Source organism: Pleuronectes platessa, chromosome 3, assembly GCF_947347685.1.
Source record: "Pleuronectes platessa chromosome 3, fPlePla1.1, whole genome shotgun sequence".
Lineage (NCBI taxonomy): Eukaryota > Metazoa > Chordata > Actinopteri > Pleuronectiformes > Pleuronectidae > Pleuronectes > Pleuronectes platessa.
The window spans coordinates 26,533,549-26,557,473 of NC_070628.1; the positions used below are offsets into that span (position 1 = coordinate 26,533,549).

Sequence of the window (23,925 nt, forward strand, 5' to 3'; positions counted from 1 at the left end):
GGGGGGGGCCTTGAAAAGTTTGGGCCAGATAAAGGGCCTTCCCACAGATGATTTGATAATGACCTTTTCATTCCTAGTGTTTGGTCTTGACATTAGAATGTGTGTGTCACATGGGTGTTTAGTCACCTGCCTTGATAAAAGGTCTGCTAAGAGCTGCTGCCTGTTGTGAGGACTGTGTATTAGCGACATTCAATATACTGTACTTTAAACCTGATCGCATTTCTAACTTTTACATATTAAGGCGTATTTCCCTCAGACTCATTCGCCATCACGTAGAGTTTCGGACAGATATCCCAGGTTCAGAGTGACTTTGTTTTGGGATAGCCAGTGCAGCTGAGGGAGCAGAAAACAGAACATTCTCTACTCAAGGCTAGTTTATGAAACAACATTGAGCTATCAGGAGAGGGAGGGTTGTCTAGCAACCGGCAGCGTAGAGTAGGAGCGTGACGGAGACGGCTTCTTGTCACTACAGCTTCGGACCAATAAGGGAGAACCAAATTGATTTGCGGTGACCCCCCTCAAATCTTTTATAACCAATCACATTAAATCTACTGTTATAATTATATCAAACCCCTTCTGTTCGGGGCCATAATTGACTAACTACTGCTAACTGATTCAGCCTAGGCTGTGATAATTGTCCATAGCTATGTGTTGTTCAACTTTCATTGAGTCTCAATAAATACTTGTATTGGACCAGTCCGGCTTATCTCTTATTTAGGATAAACCAACACGCCTGACATTCAACCAAAAGACTTTGAATTATTGGATCAAACAATCGGCTTGTTGCTCCCTCACTGCGAGCTAATAACTCAACCAAATCACAACAGTTTGCTGTCCTGGCTCCTAAATGGTGGAACGAGCTCCCCAATGTCATCAGGACAGAAGAAAGTCTACACATTTTCCATCGCAAACTAAAAACACATTTCTTCAAATAATAATAAATTAAAATAAAAAGTAGCGCTTTAGTAGCATTTATTTGGCCCTTACTTATAGCACTTCGTAGTTTGGCTTTCTTGAGGAAAGGATTGGTTTGTATCCTCAGTGTTGAATGCACATATGAAGTAAGTAAGTCGCTTTGGATAAAAGCGTCAGCTATATGAAATGTAATGTACATTTATGTAAAACCTGGAAAGTTTAGGTTTTATAAAACCTTTATCTGTGGTGTATTTTCCACCACGGTTGCACTTGTATGAATTAGTGCAAAAGGCAAAGAGAGAAACACTTCAGGTGGTATTTATTTTATTCATCAGAAAATGTATTAAACTCAAACAGCTGTAGCTTACACACAGTAAAAGCTGAGATGCAGAGAAATTCAGTCGGTATAATTTACTCCTGAGTCAGAGTTTGCCCACTCGCAGTTTATTTGAATATCTTCATAGAATTAACTTACATCTCATCAGGGAATCAAAATTGCGACTCAACGCAGATGTTTCTAGATGAACTCTATATACTGCAAGTATTTATACAAAACTGCGAAACTAAGCTATTTGGGTTCAGTTGCTGTTGATGTGTGGCTTTTCAGGATGCTGTATGTTGTTTTGGCCACTGTTAGAGGCCTCGCTGAGCTGGTGAAGGTCCCTGAGCAGGCCTGCAAACTGTTCCTCCTGTGAGCACATAGAAAACAGACATCAATATGATTTATTCATCTCATGCACACACTATGTAAGCAACTGAACTGCTGTGTACTGTCGATGAGTGGGTCTCTGCCACAACATCAAGACAACATAACACTCTGTAAAACTGGGTTTGAAGCAGTTATCTACAGGAAGTCACTGATCCTTAGAGCCAAAAGCACGGCCATCTTTAGACTTTGAAACAGCCAGAAGGGCCTCACCTGAGGTTCTTCTCTTCACCTCAAAACTGCAAACATGTCAGTTTCAAGATGAATTGATAAAATGTGAGTTGGGAGGTGAACTACTCCTTTAACAAAACTGTAGAAGTTAATGTCACTTCAACCCTGATTGTAGATAATTGGTTATCTCTTCTTTTCTTACCAATACGTTCATTCGCTCAGCTGCTGCAACAGCGACATTCAGCTTCCTCTCATCTTCCTCTCTTTCTTCCTCAATCACACCCAGCCTGTGACACACAGAAACAGAAGAAGGGAAGCATTTAGACAAAAACCAGGACACTTCAGTTATATATGTTATGGATTTATTTACTGATAATTAGTATTAACAATTTCAACACATCGGAGCCTACTGCTCGAGTGGTGCAATATTTGTATTAATTTGAAAGGGCCAACAACATTTTAGAACAGTTTTACAATACTTTATACAGACACTAACCTCAACAAACACAATCACCCAGTTACTGTATGTCAAAGCCGCATTCCGTTAGTACCATGTTAAGCTAAGGACAGTTCACATGGATTACAGGTCTGCTCTTCATTAGAAATCCTGGCTAACTTTATTTAGTTCTGTCATCTGTGCAGCAAATAGACTACACACTGAATGCTGTCACAATGAAATATATTTATATATCCCCCCCCCCCCCCCCCCAGACTCATATGACCTTTGACCACTGCAATCTAATACATATAGAGATATCATGTTCAAGACGCCATGAATATGTTTTGTTAGGCCACCATGTGAACCATTAGATGCCATATCCACTGTGGTATAAAAAAGCTACTGTGCTACAATTAAAACAAAAAACATTAAAAGTAAACTTTTTTACAGTTACAAACCTTGCCCATAGGGGATGCTGCTACCCCTCATCAACATACTTCCATCGTTCTTGATACAATTAAAATGCAGACAAAATACAAAAAACTAAAATATTTTATACTGAATACATGCTGACAAATTGAGCAAGCACATCACAGTTATACTACACAATGTTACCTGAAGGTGGCGCTGGCAAGCTGCTCGTCCCGCACCGCCAACTCTTTCTGGAGCTCGTTCAACTCAGCCTGCAGCATTGAATTCTGATCCTGGCTCAGGCTGATGAAGTCTTCCAGGCGCTTTGCCATGTCCAGCTCTCGCTCTGTCACCTGGTCTATCCCCAAACGAAGCTCGGACAGCTCTTGAGCGTGCTGGTGTGTCAATCACAAATTGGTATTTTAAGGAACGTGCTGATGAAAGAATACACTATAGGTACAACCAGTATAAGGTCAGTTAAAGTGAGTTGCAGGTGTTTCATACCCTGTCGAGTAAGTTGAACCCCTCATTCCCAGCCTTCATCTCACTTGACTCTTTGTTGTGGCTGTTTTTGATCCAGGGAACAGGTGCATGTGTACGTTTGACACTGGCACTCTGACACAAGAGGAGAGATCGTCAACATGATTCCGTCTAATAAAAAATTCAAAGCTATGCTATTTAAAATGTAAATATATCTATCATTGATTTTATATCAATTTTTCCTCCTAGAAATCCTGAGATCATGATCTGCTTAGAAAAGCAGCCTCGCTCAGAGTTCCTCTTTGTACTCACAGTATTAGGTGGAGAGATAAGTGGCTGGTTGGTCTCCAGTTCCTGTTCAGGGTCAGCTATTGGCAGAGCTTCAGAACTTGTCTGCCTCTTCAAGACATGTTTTGCATGACCGGGACGTCGGTGAGGAGCACTCTGAGTTCTGGCGACCGGCTTCCTCTCTCTCCGATTTCTACCATCCCTTTTGAATACAAGAACAAAGGTATTCAGTATTCAATTATAACCTCTGGCATTCGGGAAATTTGCTGATCATGTTAGCATGTTAAACACCCCAACAGAACTCGACAGCATGGTTAGAGTTATGGTTCAGATTTTTGACCATAATATTTTTACTATCCAAGGTAAACTTACCACAAGCTACTTGATGTGAAACAATGTTATATTCTCCTGTAGAAGCCACAAGTCTGTATGATATCAACTCAATTTCAAGAAAAATTTGTTTTTATCCAAATGTGAAGAAGGATCCACAAGGTGTAAACACTTTGTCTCTGATTGGTTAGGGTTAGTTTTTTTTCTGTCTCTCCAAATGTTTTTTTGCTGTGCATCAAATGTTTTATGGTCACGATTTTTCTCCTAGCTGGCTGACCTGGTTCACGGCCTTAAACCCAATTTTTTCCCCCTGAAACATCAACAGAGAAAATGAATGGGAAATTTACTTCTGGAACCAGGGCTTCTAAAATTGTTCGGTCAATATATATATATATATATATATGTATTGTGCACTATTGTATGAGTACATTTTGAACTGAGGAAAGGATTCCTTCCAATCAGGGGTATCTACTAATATTGCGACAGAGGCATTTTGCCATAAAACATAGCTGAAAACATACTTCTTTAGCACATGACGCAACAGCACTTGTACAGCATGTGCGCTTTAGTTTGACTGTATTTGGAATGTACCTATACAGGAATAGTTCTGGACTTTTTGGTTTGTTCTTCTAACAATACCAGTTTGTTTTGTAAACTAGAGCCCATTTCCAGGTGAAATACAAGGTTAATTTGACTCTTATTCATAGTTCATTATTTCATTCTCAATACCAAAGAGAAAATAAAGAGAACCAGATAAAATTGCTGTTGAAGTGGTGAGTGTGCTTTATAAGGCTTCACTTATAATTTCCATATTTAAACAGATTAACTTATAATTACTTTTATTAAACATATCCTTGTGCTTGCCTGTCCTGAGAGGCCTTATTTCTCAGTCAAACCTCTCTGCATTGTCATGACCTCAAGGTAGTGACAGAAAGAATACAACAACTTACATATGTCACTGTACAGGATGAAGAATTCAGAATACAAACATCCAGAATAAGCATCATACCTAACATCATGGTAGCCACATGGTGACTATTAGAAAAGAACTGCATGACTGGATATATCATTGGTACACATATTGTGGGTCAGCCCAAAAACCCATTCTTGGCTACTGACATCCAAAAAAGCACAAATACAATGTCAGGGGTACAATACCCTTCTCGTAGGCCTTTGGAGTCCAGAGGAAGCTGCTGGAGGGATGGCTGGTGAGGGCTGAACTTGTCCAAGTATTTAGGGGGAACATACACCGGCTTGGCTTGTCCCATTCCGCTGAAAGAAAAAGCAATCTCCAGTAAATGTTTCAACACTATGTTCAAGTTGGTAATTACTCACATGTTGTAGACCTGTTTAAGGCCTTTTAACATACCTATTGACTAGGATCCGATGTGCTTCAGGTCCGACTGACTCTGTTATCTGGTTAAGAATCGTTGGCAGAGGGTGCAGCTTGTCGATTGTGTCCTGAGGAGGAAATAATGTTAGACCGCGTTCATAGAAAGTAATTTAACATGTCAGCAGCATCGTGATACTTTGTAATGATAAGAAAATTATGCTTATCGAAAGCTGAACATGCAAACGTCAATCAGATTTTCACAAAATGTGCCAGACTGCAATTGAAGCTGGTCTGTTAGGTTGAAAATAAAATAAAATTTGCTTGAAAAGTAAGTCTTTATTTCAAAATATGTATATATATATGCTCTGCTTTGTGCTTTTTAAAGCACAAAGCAGAAAGCAGAGCTTTAAAAAGCTCTGCTGTTGACTGTTGTACGGCGACCTTGAGTATCTTGAGTATCTTGAAAGGCGCCTTATAAATAAAATGTATTTATAATAATAAAATGTATTATTATTATTATTATTATTATTATTATTATATAGGGGATATGGGTGATGGGGCACATAGCACAGAACCTAGATGAAACTGGCTACCGGCATTTTCTATGGCCTTTGAAAGGCACTTCTTTTAATTCTGTGTGGTCTACCATTCCAGATGAATGATGATATGCAACTATACAATGAATTAAAGACTGTTTTTATATCAGGATTGGTAAGTTATGAAAAAGTTAAATACATTTTCGATAACATGATCATTTCAGCTGGCTATAGACAGGAGGTTCATTCACATAGACTTTTCTTTTTTACATTTTTTAATGGGTCTTAGACATACAAAATAGCATTGTCTGTATAGCCATATTTTGTGTGTAACGCCCCTCTGTTCTATACCTAGGTTAATTTCTGATTTTTTTTAAGAGCAATGGCTAGAGCTACAATCGAAATGGCGAACAGTAGAGGGGATAAGTTACAAACCTGTGTGTGTCTACAATGACCAACCCATTTTAGTCTACCTTGAGGTGTGGCTTTTTTCAATGTGGTCAGACAACATGAACACATTTTTTATTTTCTAGCATAAGCAGACCCTGAGGGCTAGAAAGCACAGCAGCTGAGCCATAAGTTATTGGGGTCACGGTAAACAGCGAATGGCTCAAGGACTCAAGACACTAGATAACACTAAAATAGTCTCAAATGTATTAATCTGAATGTTGGGCCTTAAAAAGTCTTATGTGCTGTATATTATTTTAAAACCTTTAGATAATTCGTTAAAAAATTATGTTAAATTTGCTACTTCTGTAGCACAGTAAAATTTGTTTGTATTTCAAAGCCATTTTCATGGGTCTTGCATTTCTGTCTTAAATTTAACTGGTCGAAACCTGCAGAAATCTTGTATAAACTGTGACCATCAGGTACAAACAGATGATAAATACTGTGGGCTTGACAGACCAAAGGGAGCCCATTGGTTTTCCATCCTACCTGGCCCCTCTGATAGATGATGTCTACTAGCAGGCCATGGAGCACAGCCAGGCGCAGAGGCAGATCCACATAGCCGTCAAAAGAGGTCATTGGGATTTCGTTGACCTGACTGGACACTGTTTGTAGAAAACTCCTCATTCCATTCCAGTGTTGCTGCAAGAATTCATTCATAAAAAGCATGTACTCTTCCTTATCACCAAACCTGGAACAGAATGAAAGATTTAATTTACTTAAAATCTACTTTAGGTTTAGTATGATTATCAGTTGTCAGGTTAAACATTATTGTTATCTTTCTCATTTCCAGAAAATATATTTTTCATCTTGTCGAAAGATGTTTTTGCTCCAATATTGTATTAGACTTCCAATCCAGATGAGAGGATACTCACAAGGTGAAGTTTGCCAAATTCTGGATGACTTTGGCAGTTAAGGTGAGGGTACGCAGGGTGTTTGTCTCGGGATAAGGCTGCGTCAGACCAAAAAGAGAAGGACTGAGGATAGCGGGGCATAAGAAGCGAAGGAAGAGGGAAGCAGAGATAAGACGCTGACCGATCTCTGGTCTGCCCTGGTCTTCGCACAGCTCCACCCAGCTGGAGAAGATCTTGTGCAACTCTTCAGGAAAGGTTCTGAGGGCAGGAAACATGTTAAACATCAGCCCACGGAATTCTGCTCAAACATTACTGCTGGCCTTAAAATTGTATCATTTGTTTTTCTCTGACTTTTCCATGATGAGCTCTGATCTCACCCATGGATCTCAATAATCTTCATCACCACCTCCTCACAGGCCTCGATCAAGTGTTTCTGGTTGTTTAACAGTTCAGAGGCGGGGCATTTACGAGGATCGACTTCAAAGTTCTCCACCGAGTCATAAAGACGGGTGATAAAGTCTCCTGTAGTGAAAAAGAAAATTGAGAAAGAGAGAGAAAGAGAAGGGGGAGAGAGAGATCAGGAACAGTTGTGTACCGTCAATTTGAGCTCTGTCAGACTGGTTGTTATAATAAAACATTTATAAAAAATAATCTTCAATGGATACTACCTAGTGTATCAATGAGGTATTTCTGGCCAACAAGCTTCATATATTCATCAATTGCTTTAGTGGCCAGTGTGTTCTCTCTGAAGATCAGTGCCTCCCTCTCTTGAAGACGCTCCACCTCTGCACCACCCAAGTCAATGAGGAACTCCTGAAACATGCATTCAATTAAGATACAAGTTATTATTCCTTATTATTATGATTATTGCTTTCTGTGGGGTTATTTGAGATTGTGTTTTAGTCATATTTCCACACTGTGAGATTTCAAAATTATGATTTCTTTAGCTCATTATTTACCTTAGCTTTGCCAATACTCTGCAGTACATGGACCAGAGCTCCTGCCAGCTCTTCCTTCTCCTTAACATTCAGAAGCGGCTCCAGACTTCTGCACATTTCCACATAATCCACCGTCACATACTCGGCAAACTCTTTGTATTTCTCCATGGGCAACACTTTCAAATTTTGGAAACGGGCTTTAATACGTATCGACGCCTGTGGTCCCAGGAGCTCTTTGGACCCTGCTGTGCCTGCCGCCTTGTATGGAGTGATCGGATACCATTTCTCCTGATAGGTCCGCCCTCGGATATCAGATAAAGGTATAGCCACACTGCCCAGTGGGTGCAGGCTGGGCTCCTCTCTGGAGTGACGCTTTTTCTTGGGGTCCTCCTCGCGGAAGAGATGCAAGTTGATTTGGGAGACGCAGGGCAGGTTGTCGAGCTCAAAAAATTCACCCCAGAATAGTTGACACCCTCCAACCACACCTCCACTGGCCCCCAGGCCTCCTGAGGACCCAGAGGAGCTGTCCCCTGCCAGGCCGGAGCGGTCCAATGGCTTGCCAACAGCTCGACTGCTGGTACGTGCAAACAAGGTCCCATCTAGGTGTACCTCACAGTAATAACGCCTTTTGGGTGGCAGATCCTTGGCTTCATTTATCCACAGACACAGGGAGTTCTCTGTGCGCTCAATATTATCCTGGAAAAATTGATAAACTTAGATGTTTTATTAGAATTTAGATTTTCTATGGCACATTCTAACAACAGATATTTAGTAATTCATACCTTATTGGGCTGAGCAGCCCGTCTCAGGTCCTCAATCCAACGGTCACGTTCGGCAGCTGAGGAGCAGCCGAAACAGTGGGTGCTCTCAGAGTTTATCACCTGTAAGTACATTGAAACCAGAAAGTGTTTCTTTTTTGGACACAGGCACCATATGATTCTCCCTCAGGATCCTGAAGGAACAAACACAAGTCACTGTTTACCTCGAAGCAGTACTTCTCCCCCAAAATGGAGCTGTGGACGGGCCTGATGACAGTGCTGGTGTCTGCACTCAGATCTAGACTCCCAACTGCATTGACTGGAATTGACACAGACTCCCGGGAACTATAATGTCTTAAATAAGAAAAAAAAAAATTGCCATAGTAAAAATTATAACATTTTAGTTGTCAAAATATTATGCTGGTGACTGCTGGTGTCATGAAAGGACACCAGAGGACATGAGATAAATATACACTGATAGATAAGAATATCTGTAATTAAAATAGATGCCTTGTAGACAATACAATTATTTCCATGATTTTATGTGGTGATACCCGTGGCTTTTCCTCATGCACCACATTCAGAGACTCTTCATCGCCCCCAAACATTTAGTTACAATCACTTATATAACAATGATTTTAAAAAAAAATGTAATCCTTCAATTGTTTTATTTGTCCAATACTAAGATGTAAGACAAAATTCACCTATCAGAAAACTCAAGATATTTAACATGCTAAACTAGGCTAATGAACATGTTAATGATGTGATTGTGAGCATGCTGATATTAGCATTTAGCTCAGCCCAACAAAGAGAGGCCGGTGTGGCAGTAGACTCTTAATTTACTCATTGACTCTAATTGGCCCCCCAATTGATTTCAAATCCAATATTGTGGAGTACACAGAAAGTATCAGTACTTGTGGACTGCACTGTGTTTTGCTTCACAGTAACAGTGTAGTTTACCTGCTTCCTTTGTTTAGCCCCGACGGTTGGGTGTTGCTATTCCTCTTGGCCTTGTTCTCCAGACGTCTCTTGATCAGTGCCTGAGGATGAAGAACACAAGCATTATATCAACAGGAAAAGTGGAGCTAGCAGAAAGATTGTTATCTGTTATGTTTAAAATACTCACCCTCACACCACCATCTTGGTTCTTTGGTCGCGGGCCACCTGACAGGCCCACATTGTCAGGACTGCATTCTAAGAGTCAGGCCAAAACAAAGTCATTGATATTGACAATGGACTAAGCTTATTTTTATACCCCGGTTTTTGAAAAAATCCTATCCCACTTTCCATTTAAGGTTTGTCCACAACATTTTGTCTTTTTATAAAATGTTTCAGTCAATTGTTTGATGGAAGGCCCTGTCTTCCAACCCTTTGCCCAAACTTCTGACTGCTTCAACTCCACTGGCAGCACTCATGTCTGTGCTTCAACAGATGAAAGATTAAACCCTCAGAACATTAGCCAAGATTATTATATTAGCAAATACAAAGAGATGAGCCCATAGAGGATGTGGTTTTCAGCCAGGGCTGCAACAATTTGATTAGGTCTGCTATTGCACTGTGCACACTTGGCTTGCAGACATTCTTATATGTGAAAAGCTATTTAGAACTATGCAGATAATAAAATTAGAAACAAATCATATTCTGCCAGGATTCTGCCTCATTTGTAGTTTCAGTATCGCTGTTTTTAATTATTCAGTTACTAGGGAAAAAGCATCTTTAAAGTCACAAGTTTACAACACAATTCATAAAACGTAATGTCTTACCCAGTGCCCCACCACAGACAAACCAGCGTCTGAATCCCATCATTTAGTCTGCAGGTGTCACACAGTCTCGTTACTTGGATCTCGGACTGTGCAACATTTCCCTCATCTCTTCACTAAACTCTGTTGATGGTGACAGCGAGCACCAGCCAAGCAGCCAAAATGTTGTACGAGAGCAGTAACTTCCAGTGCGCAGCCTCTTTATCGAAGCAGACACTGACTGTGCCCTCTCTCTCTCTCTTTACGAGCTCTCATTGGACTGGTAGAACACACAGGCGCGATGCTATCTTCCCCAAAAACGTAGAGGAAGCAATTTGAAAGTCTCATGCATAAACATTCAGCTATTTCCTCTGTGACTGTCTGCAGAGCCATTAGAGTGGACATGATGTCAGAAGCTGTGATGGCGGTCGTGTTTAGTCACTTTTCTGATGGTTTTACTCAGGGTTCACTGCATTTTATTTAATGCACATATTTGATCTATATTTTGCTTAATTTATATACATGGGGGATGGGTGACAAAAAGCAAGTCCTCATAACGTAAATCATTACTTTTTAAGGTCAAGTCATGTTAAGGTTAAGGTTGGGTTTAGGTGTAGGTTAGGGTTAGACAAGTACTATTCAGTTCACTTAGGTCAGGATGAGGGTGAGCGCTAGTCTCTAAAGTGACTTCCTCTGTGTGAGTGTGTGTGTGTGTATGTGATGTATGAACCTGTGTCGATATCTGCAAGGTTCCGCATGCTGATGTTGGACAGGCAACTGCTGACACGGTTTCGAGTCCACATCGTGGGCTGTAAAAAAAAAAAAAACTTCAACTTTATTCATTTAGCACTTTAAACACAACATTGTGGATCCACAACACACATACAGTAGTTGTGTGTGTGTGTGTGTGTGTGTGTGTGTGTTTGTTTGTGTGTGTGTGTGTTTGTTTGTACCTCCTCCTCTGGGGATATGAGAATTTGTCCATCTTCAAGGTTACAGTTGCTGATGTCCCATATGGGGACCTCTTGAGGTGGGGCCCATTGTAGTCGTGGCAGTTCAGTAGTCCCTCCCACATCTGCCACACAAGAGCACATGTGCACACTCATACTCATATTTTATACTATTCTATACTAATGCACGGCTTAAAACGACACATGAACCTGCTGTAATTGCTTTTTTCTTAAAATGTAAATGCAAATTAAACATATTCTACAAAATAGATGAACAGAATGGTTTCTCTTCCTCTGGAGAACCAACTGTATCCTTAATATCCTATTTAATATATGGACATTGCAGAAGCATAATTGGAGCCACATGCTGGCTCTTGTTTGATTCTTTTATTGTTGGTAATTATGGTCCGTTATCTCCCACAGCACTTGGTCACTCCCACTTGCTGACCCACTGGGGCTTCAGATGATATCGCTCTGCTGACACACCAGGATGAGCTGCACACATCCTGTGGTTTCTCTATAGTTTTTGTCTAGACGTATTTTCATGTTGCTACAGATTTTACTTTCTTAACTGCCATTTTATGTCATCTATTTTCAAAAAAATGTATAGAGTAGCTCAGTAGTAAGTGTGAGGAGAAATAGATATAATAGATAATAATGCAGCCATATTTATTTGCAACGAATGTGGCAGGAGGTGACATTTTCTCCTTGATTTCACTTGTTTATCAGTTTGAAAAATCCCTGAACTTCTCTGGGCAGTCATGTTCTCCTCGTACCTTTTAGAGCCAGATGTTTGTCGTTCATTCCCCTAGTTAGTGTTGTTTTTCTGTTTCTGTGTTCAGGCAGTCTGCCATAGTGTCAGATGACAATCAAGTATGTCGCAAACATTTATTGTGGACATGATCTTTGGCCAGGTGTTGCTCTGAAGCTGGTCAGACGTTTGCTGGGGTTTCTAATGTCACTAGATGAGAGGTCATTCAGCCTCTGTATCTGCCGACTGAGCAAACTGTTTGAACTGGTAGACAACAAGGATGGAAATACTGAAAAGCTAGTAATATTGAATGAATGTCTTTTTTTATTTATAAATGGAAGAACTAATTTTAAACAATCATTTTGGTATAAAGAGCCCCAGGCCTTGGTGCCCCTAAAGTGCAGTTGGTTTAAGAATAAACAATACTTATTACTTAATACTAATACAGCTTCCTGCTCTGCAGAGCAGTTTCCTGTAGCAGTGTTTTGTAAATCTTAAGGTAATTGTTGGGAATGGCATAATTTTCCTCACTTATAGCAGACATTTTTTTTGGAAGGTAATTTTGGTCCTTGTTATGTCTACCATGAATTTGTGACAGTAATGCTTAAAACACAAAAATATTGTGACAAAATTAAGCAGATTAATGTATTTCGATTTTGTTTTGCTCATTATTGTTCCATTAAATATCAGGGGAAAGGGGTAAAAAGAATCATATACACCAGTCTATAAATCTAAGTAGTTCCTAGACGCTACCGCTGATCCAGATTCTATTGTGGGGCCTTCAAACTCAGATTTGTTCTAAGGTGTGATCACACTGTCTCTTCAACACGATGAACCACCAAAACTAAAAAATCTGAAGAAGAAGTTTTTAAGATGCCATTTGAATAGTTTTCAAGCTTAATTTATTGAAAGGGTAACTACATTATTTGATTAAAAAAATGATATGTAACTTTCGAAGAATTCAATCCAGAGATATATTTTTACAGATAATGTTCATTTTTGCTCTTTTATTGTTTATACTTTTTCAGGCTGTATGTTCTTGTTTAATGTTGTCTTGAGTTCATCAGCATCTCTTTTAATCACTTAGTTCATCTACTAACACATGCCTCACAAGTACCTCACCTACTCGACTGTGTCACTGATCCTACGTACAAACCACATAGAACGACCATTTTGATAAATGACAACAAAATGTTGCCTTGTGCATCTTGCACATTGGTATACACCTTTTATCAAATTTATTTATAATGTAAAAATGTGTCATTACGAGTAAGAAAATAAGTCCCATATTCCCATTCCCGTGCTTAACTCAAACATGAAATTGAAAGACTGTTGAAATACTCTTTAAATAGGTGGAGTATGTATTATAAGTTGAGTATGTAATATGTATTTTATTACCTTGTAGTAATGTCTGGGTGCTGCTCCGACTTGGCAGCTTGGGCCTCTTGAGCTTCTGGGAAACAGTCCTCAGGTACTTTTTAAAGAGCGCCCCTCCGCCTCCCCTCTGTGAAGGGTCTGTAGAGGAGACCCCCGGGGCCTCTGCAGCAGCTGAGCATGAAGCTGCGTCGGCTGAGCCACCTGCGCTGGAGGAAAGGGCCGTAAACAGGGACCCCGGAGGCTCAGACAGGGCCCTTCGGAAGGGGTTCTTTCTGGTTCCACTGGCACCTTTATCCTGCTTGGCTCCCTCTCCACCTTTCCCACCTTGTTCCTCGCTCAGGGCCTTGCGCCAGTTCTGCATCTTGGTCCATTTGTTGGAAGAGGCCTTCTGAATCTTGTCGATTGTAGATGAAGAAGAAGCTGCTCCTCCTTCTCCTCGATCTTTCACATCTTCGAGTGCCCCCTTGCCCGTTTGCCAACTGTATGTATCGATGGTGTCGGTGGTGTCAGATATTTGTCCTGCTGGAGGCTCCACAGGAGATTCCTTCTCCTTCTCTGGTGATCCATGCTCCTTTGGTTGTTGAGCTGCAGGCTCTAAATCTTTCTCCTCAGTGCCCATATCAGATTTTAAAGGTGTGTGACTCAAATGTTCTCTTCTCTTAAAGATGCATCAAGCAAAATTCAAATACCTTCTCGGGAGACGTGTTTCTGATTCACCACTAACTTGGAGACTGCTGTCTGTGTTAACGATGACAAAGTTTACCGCGCCTGCACCAGCTCAGTCCCTCTGCTTCTCTCGTTTCCTGTCTTGCAGAACGCTATCCGGCAGCAACACACGACTGTCGTCTTTCTGTGGTTGCTTTGCTGCAGTAAACAAATCCTCTTACCCACGAGCTGTTTGCTTCCTCATAAAATGACAGAGAAGTTCATCCCTTTACAGAAATCTGTTCTTCTCTGGTCTTTCTGCTTTCATTTGATACTTCCTTTCTTTCTCACTTCCTGTTCTGATGTATAGTCATCATTCCTCCACCTGCACCTCAGAGGACACCTGTTCTCATAGCAGTTATTATCTGTTGCCTTATGAGTGTTAGAAGCCTTATTTCTTTTATCAAGATACTGATTGACTAACAGAATTTCATGAATCAATTATTAAAATGCACTATTGTGTTAAACTAGGAGGAGATCAACTTTAGGATAACATCTCTTTTTGTATTCTCTATTACTAATATTGCATAGCAGGGCGTAGACCCAGTTTGACTATGACTTTGAATAAGACCATGATGAATAAAGCAGTCTGACGGTATCCATGTGTTATCAGCTACCTGTGCGAGTATGGACTGTTGACTGTTAATATCAGTTTCCTGTCACAGGGAGGTTGCACTTCCTGCTGAGATCATTTTTTCAGACTCTGAAAACCACATCCTGTGCTCATGCTGCTCTCTACTCATCTGCAGAAGATTGCTGCGTCCAAGTGGGGCGAGATGTACGCACTAATGTTAATAGGTGCCTGATGTTAAAATATAAGTGGACGGTTGGTTACTGATTCCACTGTAGCATTGTAAAAATTGTATCCGGACATTCAAGTGCATGAACAGGACTGTTAATATATTGCATTGTTGAAAGATTCAGGATGTCAGATATGTGTCTCATTCTATCGTGGCCCTCTGCTGGCTGTGTTCTCATATTGTCAATGGCAATGGAATTCAACTTCAATGAAAATGTGTGTGAGGTGTTAAATGAAGTGCTGCAATGAACTGGGTCAATAAATTGATTAGTCGATAGAGCATTTATCAGCCACAATTTTGATCCTTAATACATACACATTTTTTATTTTTTTATTTTTTATGACTAAAATTAAAAGGCTTTGGATTCTTGGACTGTTTGTCAGATAAAATACGTCATTTGAAGATGTCACCTTGAGCTTTGTGAAACTATTTGCTATATTTGCTATCATTTTATCAATCAAAAAATCAATCAATTGTATTTGTATAGCCCATATTCACAAATCACAATTTGTCTCAATGGCTTCTTGAACTTAACAGTTAGATAATGTATAAAGGAGATGACCTGCTGTAGTTAACTTAATTATTAGTTGTGTTCCTGTTGACTGCAGGCTGCAAAAGTTCACAGCAAATCCAAAGAGTAACTAAACCACTTTTTTCAGCTGAACATCAATGTACCCAGGTATTTAGTAGTGGAGTTGAATGATTCTGGTCCAAATCTTGACATCAGCAAGTGTTTGAATTAAACACTTTTTGTGAATATGCATAGTGACTGCCCTCTACTGGTTAAAATTCAACCATTGCGATTGAATGTTGCCATTGGTTGATCTGGAAGCAGGTGACATATGTGGAGGCAGTTTCCCTCATAAAACCTCTCCTCATGTATTAATCCAAATGTGTGATCTAGTCTCTACCTCTGCTACCTCCCTAATCTTGTCTGAGAGAGACATGCAGTGCACACACACCTGTCAGAACAGAACGGACATTATTGGTGGGGATGGCAATGTGTTGCTACAAAGACATTTAGTAGTTACATAGCTTTAAAACCTATTGCAGTGTCGGCAACCTGTGGCTCTTCAGCCCCTCTGCAGTGGCTCCCTGTACAGTGTTGTTCATGTTGCGCATATTTTTCGCGAACGGTGAACTTAACGAATCAGTTTTCATATAATGAACGTGAGTGAACGTCACCCCCTGTATCTAGGCAACGGTACACATTTGTGGTCATGTGACCATTATGTTTTCAAGCCCCTCCCATTCCCCGCTTGCCATGAAGGAGAAGTTGGTGCTAGTGCTTTAGAAAGTATGTTTTTTCACAAAAATTAGATTTTTGCAAGTAAAAGTAATTTTTCTTTCTTTGAACTTAATCAACTGTTGTGTCAAAACAAATTGATTCAGGTAGAAAAACTTATATCATACATGTTGATGAACGTCCAACATATAAAACCATGTGATTGATGCTAGCTGAAGATTAGCTTGAATTGGTAAGAGATGTTTTTTCAAAAATGTTGGCTGTGGGGTAAAGTGAGACATGAAGCACAAGTTAAGTTTAGTCTTAAACATATTTTAGTGTAATATTACATTATATATGTTTTAATTTGTTATGTCATAAACATTGTAGAAAACCCATCATGCCAAGAAACTACACCAGGAAGACAACCTGGGGCCAAACCCCCCCTCGCAGAGATGGAGAGTGCAGCCGCTGAGGTCATGCAAGGAAAGAAGTCCTTAAGAAAAGCTGGAAGGGATAGAAATAATGACAAGACAACCCTCAAAAGATTCATAAAGAAAAAAGAGAAAGGGAAAGTAAAATCAGTAGCCTGGGGTGCAGTAGCTGAGGTAAAGAGAATATTCACAGATGAGATGGAGGAGGAGCTTGCCAAACACTTGAAACAACTAGCTCACCAGTTTAATGGCCTTGCTCAGTTAAGTGCCGTGAACTGGCATTTGAATACACAGAGAAAAACAATATCCCTGTCCCTGCCAATTGGACAGAGAAACAATGTGCAGGTAAGCTAGGGTGTGCAAGAGATCACATGAATCATAATAATCATAAATGTGCTTAATTGACCAATCCCCATGATTCTGTTACTAGTCCGATATTAGTTTTGGAATGTGTGGTTGTCAATATAGCTGTCAGGATTTTTACTATTACAACATGTGTTGTTATGATGTTCACTGTGTGTGAGGAGCCGGGGATCAGCGTCTACTAATTCTATGTCTATTGGCTGGCGGGCTAAAAACCTCCAGGCTGCCTGCGCGCGTTTTAATGACGTCGTGTAATGGCACTCACTTGATTGGCTGTACAGGAGTGAGACATCTGATTGGCTACAGACGATCCCCTCTTAGAAAAAACGCATTTGTGAAACAGAGTCACGTCAGGGGAGTCTCAAAAGTCTCAAAAGTCTCACACACAAATGCAGCGAGGTTTACAAATTAAAAGCACTTTGTAAATGCAGGTCCAACAGTTTATATATGAATGTAACAAGCTCCAAATATGTATTTGATGAAGATTGCAAATACTTTTACATGCATATATTTGTGATTTTTTTTTCTATTTGTGTGTGCATCGGAAATATGTTTATGAATCTTATATTTTACATGTGAATTTGTTTTACTTATATATGGAATGAAACATATTTGTGTGTGCATTGAAAATGTATTTGTGGATCTTTTTTGCGCATGTATTCATTTCTGTGTGCATTTAATCCTTTTGAGACTGTTCTGGCTCCATAAAATGCGCTCCCTGGGCCACAGGGATGAGCCAGCCCCACGCCACTAGCCGCCATGGGTGGAACCAGGACACCAGTGGACACATGTGGAGCTGTGTCTCTGCGCTCTAAGCACGCTTTGCGCTCTCTGCTTCTGATGGCTCAGTCACGTTCACTGCAGTGAATTATTGATACACGCACAGTGTTAGAAGATATTATTAAAACCTGTTAATGACTCAGCTCCATAACTCCGAGGTTAAATCTAATCTGAACGTAATTTACTGTCAATTGTTTCATATATTTTTTAATTAAAGGGCTCGTGTGGAACAGATATGTCGTGCGAGCAAAACTGAAGGCCTAATTATACTCCTGCGACTGCAACCGCGGAAGGCCACGCAGCTGCATCGACGGACTCGTTTTGGTTTATGCTTCACTCACGTGTTGCGCATGTTGCAACGCAATTCACCGCCAGAACACTAGGCGGAGTAACGTTTTGTTTCGAAAACAAAACACACAAAGAAGAGACGTCTTCTTCTTCGTCGAATCTTTATTTACATAGCCACTCCGGCTCCTAATAGCCTATTTCTGGCGGACAAATCGGCCAGTCAGTGACGGGTTATACAAGTGGTCATACTTTCGGATCTCTTCTGCCAAGTGCTCTTCTATTTGTTCCATATTCGTTCTTCTAAATCTTCCGTGATTTCCGCGTATTGTGGGGCATGAAACCGGAAACTAGACTCCGGACGGGATGTAGTAAACAGATGAGCTGTTGGTTTTAATGCAAATTATGAAATGGATCAATAATCTGGCTTCAGTTCACCACCTCACATCAGCGTCGCCACTTTCCCGTTTCCAAAAGGTTTATAGCTGACCAATTGGTTTCCACTGTGAGTCCTGACGGAGGCACGGCATCAAGCGATGTGAAGAGGAAATGAAACCTTCTGACACTGACATCGAGGTGTTTGTTAGTGAGGTGGAGAGCGACTTAATGGGACAGCAGTGATGTCACTAATAAAGAAAATACACTGATACTCTGCCGCTGCTGCTGTGGATAACACAATGTGTGAGATCAGAAATCGCTAAACCCTAGCGTCCTCCTCATCCTTCCATTTACATGCACTAATCGTGTAGAACCCCGCACCGGTGTCACGGCAGTATTTATCTATTTAGAGCATCGGACCGATTCCCTCACTTGCACACATCGTGCACAGTGGCGGTTTTGGGCACGGGCGAACCGGGCAGCCGCCCGATGCGGCACCTTCTCATGTCACGTGGGGGGCGGCAGGAGCACTTGAAAAAAAAAAAAAAAGTCATCTGGCCAGTGAAGCGGTTTTCTATTATCTATTATATCACTGTGTGTGGAATTGGCAAATTGCGCCCCCTGCAACTGCAGCGCCCCAGTTCACCTCTGGGTCTCCCAAATGGAACGGACAAGGGGGGGATCCACTGTATAGAGCAGTGATTATCAAACTGTGTGGCGCACCCAATGTTTTAATGTCCGCATCTCTTTAACGGCGGAGCAGTAAACAAATCGCTGTTTCGCCGTAGACAGGGGTCTGCAACCCGCAGCTCTGAAGAGCAGCCCCTCTGCAGTGGCTTCCTGAACAGTGTTGTGTGTGTCGCGGACAGCACACACACAGGCGCCGGGGCTCCGCCCCCCGCTCCGCTCTCTCTCTCAGAGACACACATTTATTCATTATTCGTGTGCAAGTCGCTCCCAGCCACACATACAAACACACTCACAAGACCACGACGTTGCAATTACAACTTTATTAACATCACACACACTGTATCAGCAAACAAACACAACCATGGACAAGTTTCTGATTCGTAAAAGTCAGGCAACCGATGCGCCAGTTGCGAAGAAGCCAAAGCTTTGCAAATATGACGAGAGCTATTTGCAGTTTGGTTTCACCGTCACTGGCACGACTGAGCAACGTCCTCAGTGTTTTGTGCCAAGGTGCTGGCAAATGACAGCACCTCATGAGTCATTGAGTTCAGTCTCTTCATCGATGCAGAGTCCACATCGTGATACATCTGAATCGAGACATTTCCAGACCTCTAACTTCCTGTTTCATTCCCTAAATCACAATAAACCTAAATCACAACTACGACTCTATGATTAATGTGGAACGTGGTGAAACTGAAGCCTTTCAGGACCCTGAGTGCCAGAGTGTCTCCTTTGGCTCATTTTGCTGGTCCCAAGCCCGGATGAAGGAGGAGGGTTGGATGTAGAGCTAGCAATGCCGCCCCACTTAACAGTGCGGCGCACATCATCCTGCGGCGCACATCATCCTGCGGCTCACATCATCCTGCGGCGCAAATCATCCTGCGGAGCACATCATTGTGCGGTCATATCATCCTGTGGCGCACTTCATCCTTCAGCGCACATCATCTGCGGCACTTCATCCTGCAGCGCACATCATCCTGCAGTGCACATCATCGTGCAGCCCACGTCCTGTGGCGCACTTCATCCTTCGGCGCACATCACGGTGCAGCGCACTTCATCCTGCGGCGCATATCATCGTGCGGCGCACATCACCCTTCGGCGCACTTCATCCTGCCGCGCACATCATCCTGCGCCGCACATCATCACCGCACATCATCTTGCGGGGCAAATCATCCTGCAGCACACATCATCCTGGCGCACATCGTCCTGCAGCGCACATCATCCTGGGGCCACATCGGCGCACATGGCACGTCATCTTGCGGCGCACATCATCCTGGTTGCACTTCATCCTGCTGCGCACATCATCCTGGCGCACATCATCCTGCGGCGCACATCATCACCGCACATCATTGTGCGGCGCACATCATCCTGCAGTGCATATCATCACCGCACATCATCCTGCGGCGCACATCATCCTGGGGCGCACATCGGCGCACATCATTGTGCTGAGCACGTCCTGCAGCTCACATCATCTTCGTCCCGCAGTGCACATCCTCCTGCCGCACATCATCGTGCGGCGCACATCAAAGGAGGAGGGTTGGACCTAGAGCTAGAAGTTCCACCCTACATAACAGCCTTTTGATTAAATTTGATATTCTAACATTTAACAATACAGGACAAAATCTATTTATGTATGCGGGTCTAGATACAGCATTAAAGTCATGAAGTTATTTTGAGAAGTGATGGCCTATTTCAATGGCCAGATGAAAAAAAAAGAATCAACAGAAGAATACGGAAGCGTATTGCATTCACTTTTTTTATTTCACTGAGCTCTATGTGCGCTCTGCGCTCTCTGCGCTGTGCGCTCTCTGCGCTTTCTGTGCGCTTTGCGCTCTCTGCGCTCTGCGCTCTCTGCTCTCCGTGCTCTGCGCTCTCTCCTCTCCGCGCTCTGCGCTTCTCCGCTCTCCGCGCTCTGCGCTCTCTCCTCTCCGCGCTCTGCGCTCTCTGCACGCTTTGCGCTCTCTGCGCTCTCTGCGCTATCTGCGCAAAAAAAGCATAGTTCTGTGTTTCATTTATTTCAAAGTAGGCCTACACATGTATTGAGTTGTCCTCTTCATAAGAGTTTGGTGTTTTTTGTATAACAGTTAAATGTCAACCGTTTTTTTATTTTCGTTCTATAATTTAATAAATGCAACAAACTATAGTTTATATATATATTGTATAAATATATATATAACTTTATAATCTGTGTTATAAAATAAGGTTTGCGGCTCCAGATAGATTTAATTTGAGGGAAGAGGGGGCAAAATGGCTCTTTTGATATTAAAGGTTGCCTACCCCTGACCTATTGGAACGTTCACTAACATCTGCCTTCTAATTAACGGGACCTGACCACTCAGAGATGGCCCTCCACCCTCTCTTGTACTTGAACTGCCTCGGCCTTCAGGCGTGACTAGGGCTGGAGCCAACAACTGGAACATATACAGGTGGAGACCACTATGGTCTTCCACCACACTAATGCCCATTTCAGGGGATTCTGGAGGAAAAAAAGGCCTCCAATTATAAAAGCGCTCTGTGGCATAGGTGCCTTGACTCTCCATTGTGTTATGGCCTGAAGACGTCACTGACACTGACATCACGCCCTGCCTTCCTCCCTCAGTCTGGAGTGATGTGGAGGTCTGATTACCCAACACAGAGAATTCCTGGAGCCCAGTAACTTAAATAATAATTTGGTTGGTCACCTTAGCCTGAGAGATGAAAAGGCCACCTGTTTTATTTCTAACTTTTATTGTCACTACTGTTGGATATGAGTTAGTCAGGAAAGGGAAAATGCTGAGGCCTCCAAGCTGATTGGAAAATTTAATTGTTCCACCATGGAAATAAATTGTTAGTTCAATGAAAAAAAGCCCTGCCAACTCTAACATAACAATGCTCTTATGCTTCAGTACTTGTAACACAGAGGATTTGAGATGTGGCCTTGATAAATTTCTATTTCCTTCTTAGATTTCAATGAGTTGTAATTGCAGCTATTGGCCATTAGAGGTCTCTGCACATCCATTGAAAATGTTGTCAAGCCATAAAGTAGACTTTTTATTTTTCTGTTCAAACAGTATTTTTTTATGATCTACTCAGTTATTGATCCAATGTGGCATATCACTAAGATGCATGATCAATGGACCTCAGGCTCTTGATCACACTGATGGATTTGATTCTAGGACATCACAGTTACCTGGTATATGCTTTCAGCCTGGCCAGCCCACTACACACCCAACTTAATGGTGTCTTTGTTCTGTTCTCACTCGAGGAAGGTGACGTTTGCATCCTGATCCAATGAACAGCACACAACACAACGACCTTTTGCAGTGACCTGGATTGAATCTCAACCAAAGCAGCTGCTGCCACCTATTTCATGCTAAATCAGGGAATGGTGTATGACTTTGCTGCTATGGATTCACAATAGACCACATTCTCCATAAGCAAATTCTCCAGTCGATCATTATATGAACATACAATGACATGTGTAAGTATTTTTAATGAAACTTTTGAACTTTCACATTTGCTGTAGGGACAGACCTTGGTGTAAGCCATGAATTCAACTAGCATGCCCCTTGAAACATAATCCCCTTAATGCTATCATCCACCGCCATCGCTACTAAACCTCTTACATAATTAGGATGTGAGTATATTTAACTCTGAGAACTAAACCGAAGCTTATAGGCCACAGAAGTCCAGACATGTGAGATGACAAACAAAAAACTAATGTCCGGAACATATGAGCTGGAAAGATAATTTGTCAAAAACTTACTTAGGCTTATTAAAATGTGTTTTTCCTCTTTATTACCTCCACCAAGGATTACCCCAAAAGACCTGGATGGATAACCATGAAACATAGTAGAAGAAGAATGCAGTATAGGTCAGGAGTTAACCAACAAAATTTTTGTGCAGATCTGGATCAGGGGGCAGATCCAGGTTCTTCTTTCTATTCTGTCCCATTTATGGAGACAGAGTTTCTAGAAAATAATTTCAAAAGGATTCATTGATGTTATGCCACAAAAACGACATTAATGTGGATTGCTCTCGCTGTCATCGGGCTCCAGAAGATATTTGTCTTATATTTTTTGGTCTTGTCTCCACTAATTTTGCTTTTGGCAAGATATTTGTTTTATTTCCCGGCATATTGACTCTCCAACAAATCAAAGTAAAGTGATATAATTATTTGGAATATGCCACTTGCTAAATCACATATTCACAAATCTAAATATTGTAATAAGTCATTGATGATTACCTTTGACAATGAAATGAAATCAATGTAGGGAACAGTCATTTTTCTTAGAGGTACTCTGAGTTGTGCGACATTATAAATTATTACCATACTCCCCAGTGACCAGGCCTACTCATCAATCAATAACAAAATACCCCTGTGTAAGTGTGTGTATGCGCAGAGGCTTTGAATAAGCAGGATCAGTTCAAATCATCCCCATTTACTGTTAATGCACAATCTGATAGTGTATGTATCTGTTCTCCATTGCAAGATATCGAGCTTCTGCGGACAGGAAGACTGTAGGCATATGTTACCTCAGGCACAACAGACACTCAACACTGCACTGGAAACATGTGACAATCATCTGGTTTCGTTGAAAAAAACATAACAAATAATATTTGCATTGTGTCATATATGACTGCACTGGAATTCACATGAAATAGTTTGAAATAAATCCATAAAGGCTGCGAACAGAGGTCTACAGGTCTGATTTGACATGAATCATACCATTGCTCACTCTCCTCTGGTGTTCGTCATTCACCGAGCAGACGTGTTCTGTGAACGCAGCACTGCGCTGCTCTGAGAGGTAGAAAAGAACTGAGCTGTGGAAACTTGTGGAACTGGGGGAGGAGCGAGCGACG

The 23,925-nt window shown here is 41.5% G+C and overlaps 1 protein-coding gene across 2 annotated transcripts; it reads right to left on the reverse strand.

The window, feature by feature from the left end:
* Positions 1 to 1,222: 1,222 nt before the first annotated feature.
* Positions 1,223 to 14,480, reverse strand: rasal3 (RAS protein activator like 3). 2 transcript variants are annotated; one of them, XM_053418325.1, is made up of 19 exons: positions 13,445 to 14,480; positions 11,299 to 11,420; positions 11,076 to 11,154; positions 9,733 to 9,800; positions 9,567 to 9,646; positions 8,831 to 8,960; positions 8,631 to 8,729; positions 7,870 to 8,544; positions 7,579 to 7,723; positions 7,288 to 7,432; positions 6,932 to 7,168; positions 6,546 to 6,747; positions 5,110 to 5,201; positions 4,899 to 5,012; positions 3,435 to 3,612; positions 3,147 to 3,257; positions 2,847 to 3,037; positions 1,995 to 2,079; positions 1,223 to 1,604 (listed from the first exon to the last, which is right to left on the reverse strand). In XM_053418325.1, exons 1-19 carry the CDS (start codon positions 14,040 to 14,042, stop codon positions 1,494 to 1,496), a joined length of 3,462 nt encoding a protein of 1,153 aa, XP_053274300.1. In that variant the 5' UTR covers positions 14,043 to 14,480; the 3' UTR covers positions 1,223 to 1,493. The 2 variants fall into 2 exon arrangements, with proteins under 2 accessions (XP_053274300.1, XP_053274301.1); XM_053418326.1 differs by lacking the exons at positions 11,076 to 11,154; positions 11,299 to 11,420; positions 13,445 to 14,480 and adding an exon at positions 10,370 to 11,069.
* Positions 14,481 to 23,925: the final 9,445 nt, after the last annotated feature.

Excerpts from the sequence above, each read along its gene's own strand:
- rasal3 (XM_053418325.1), bottom strand. The coding sequence starts at position 14,042 with ATGGGCACTGAGGAGAAAGATTTAGAGCCTGCAGCTCAACAACCAAAG. Across the intron at positions 8,730-8,830 it reads GGGAGAAGTACTGCTTCGAG|GTGATAAACTCTGAGAGCAC; the intron begins GTAAACAGTGAC and ends ATGTACTTACAG. Across the intron at positions 3,038-3,146 it reads GGTTCAACTTACTCGACAGG|CACGCTCAAGAGCTGTCCGA; the intron begins GTATGAAACACC and ends TTGACACACCAG.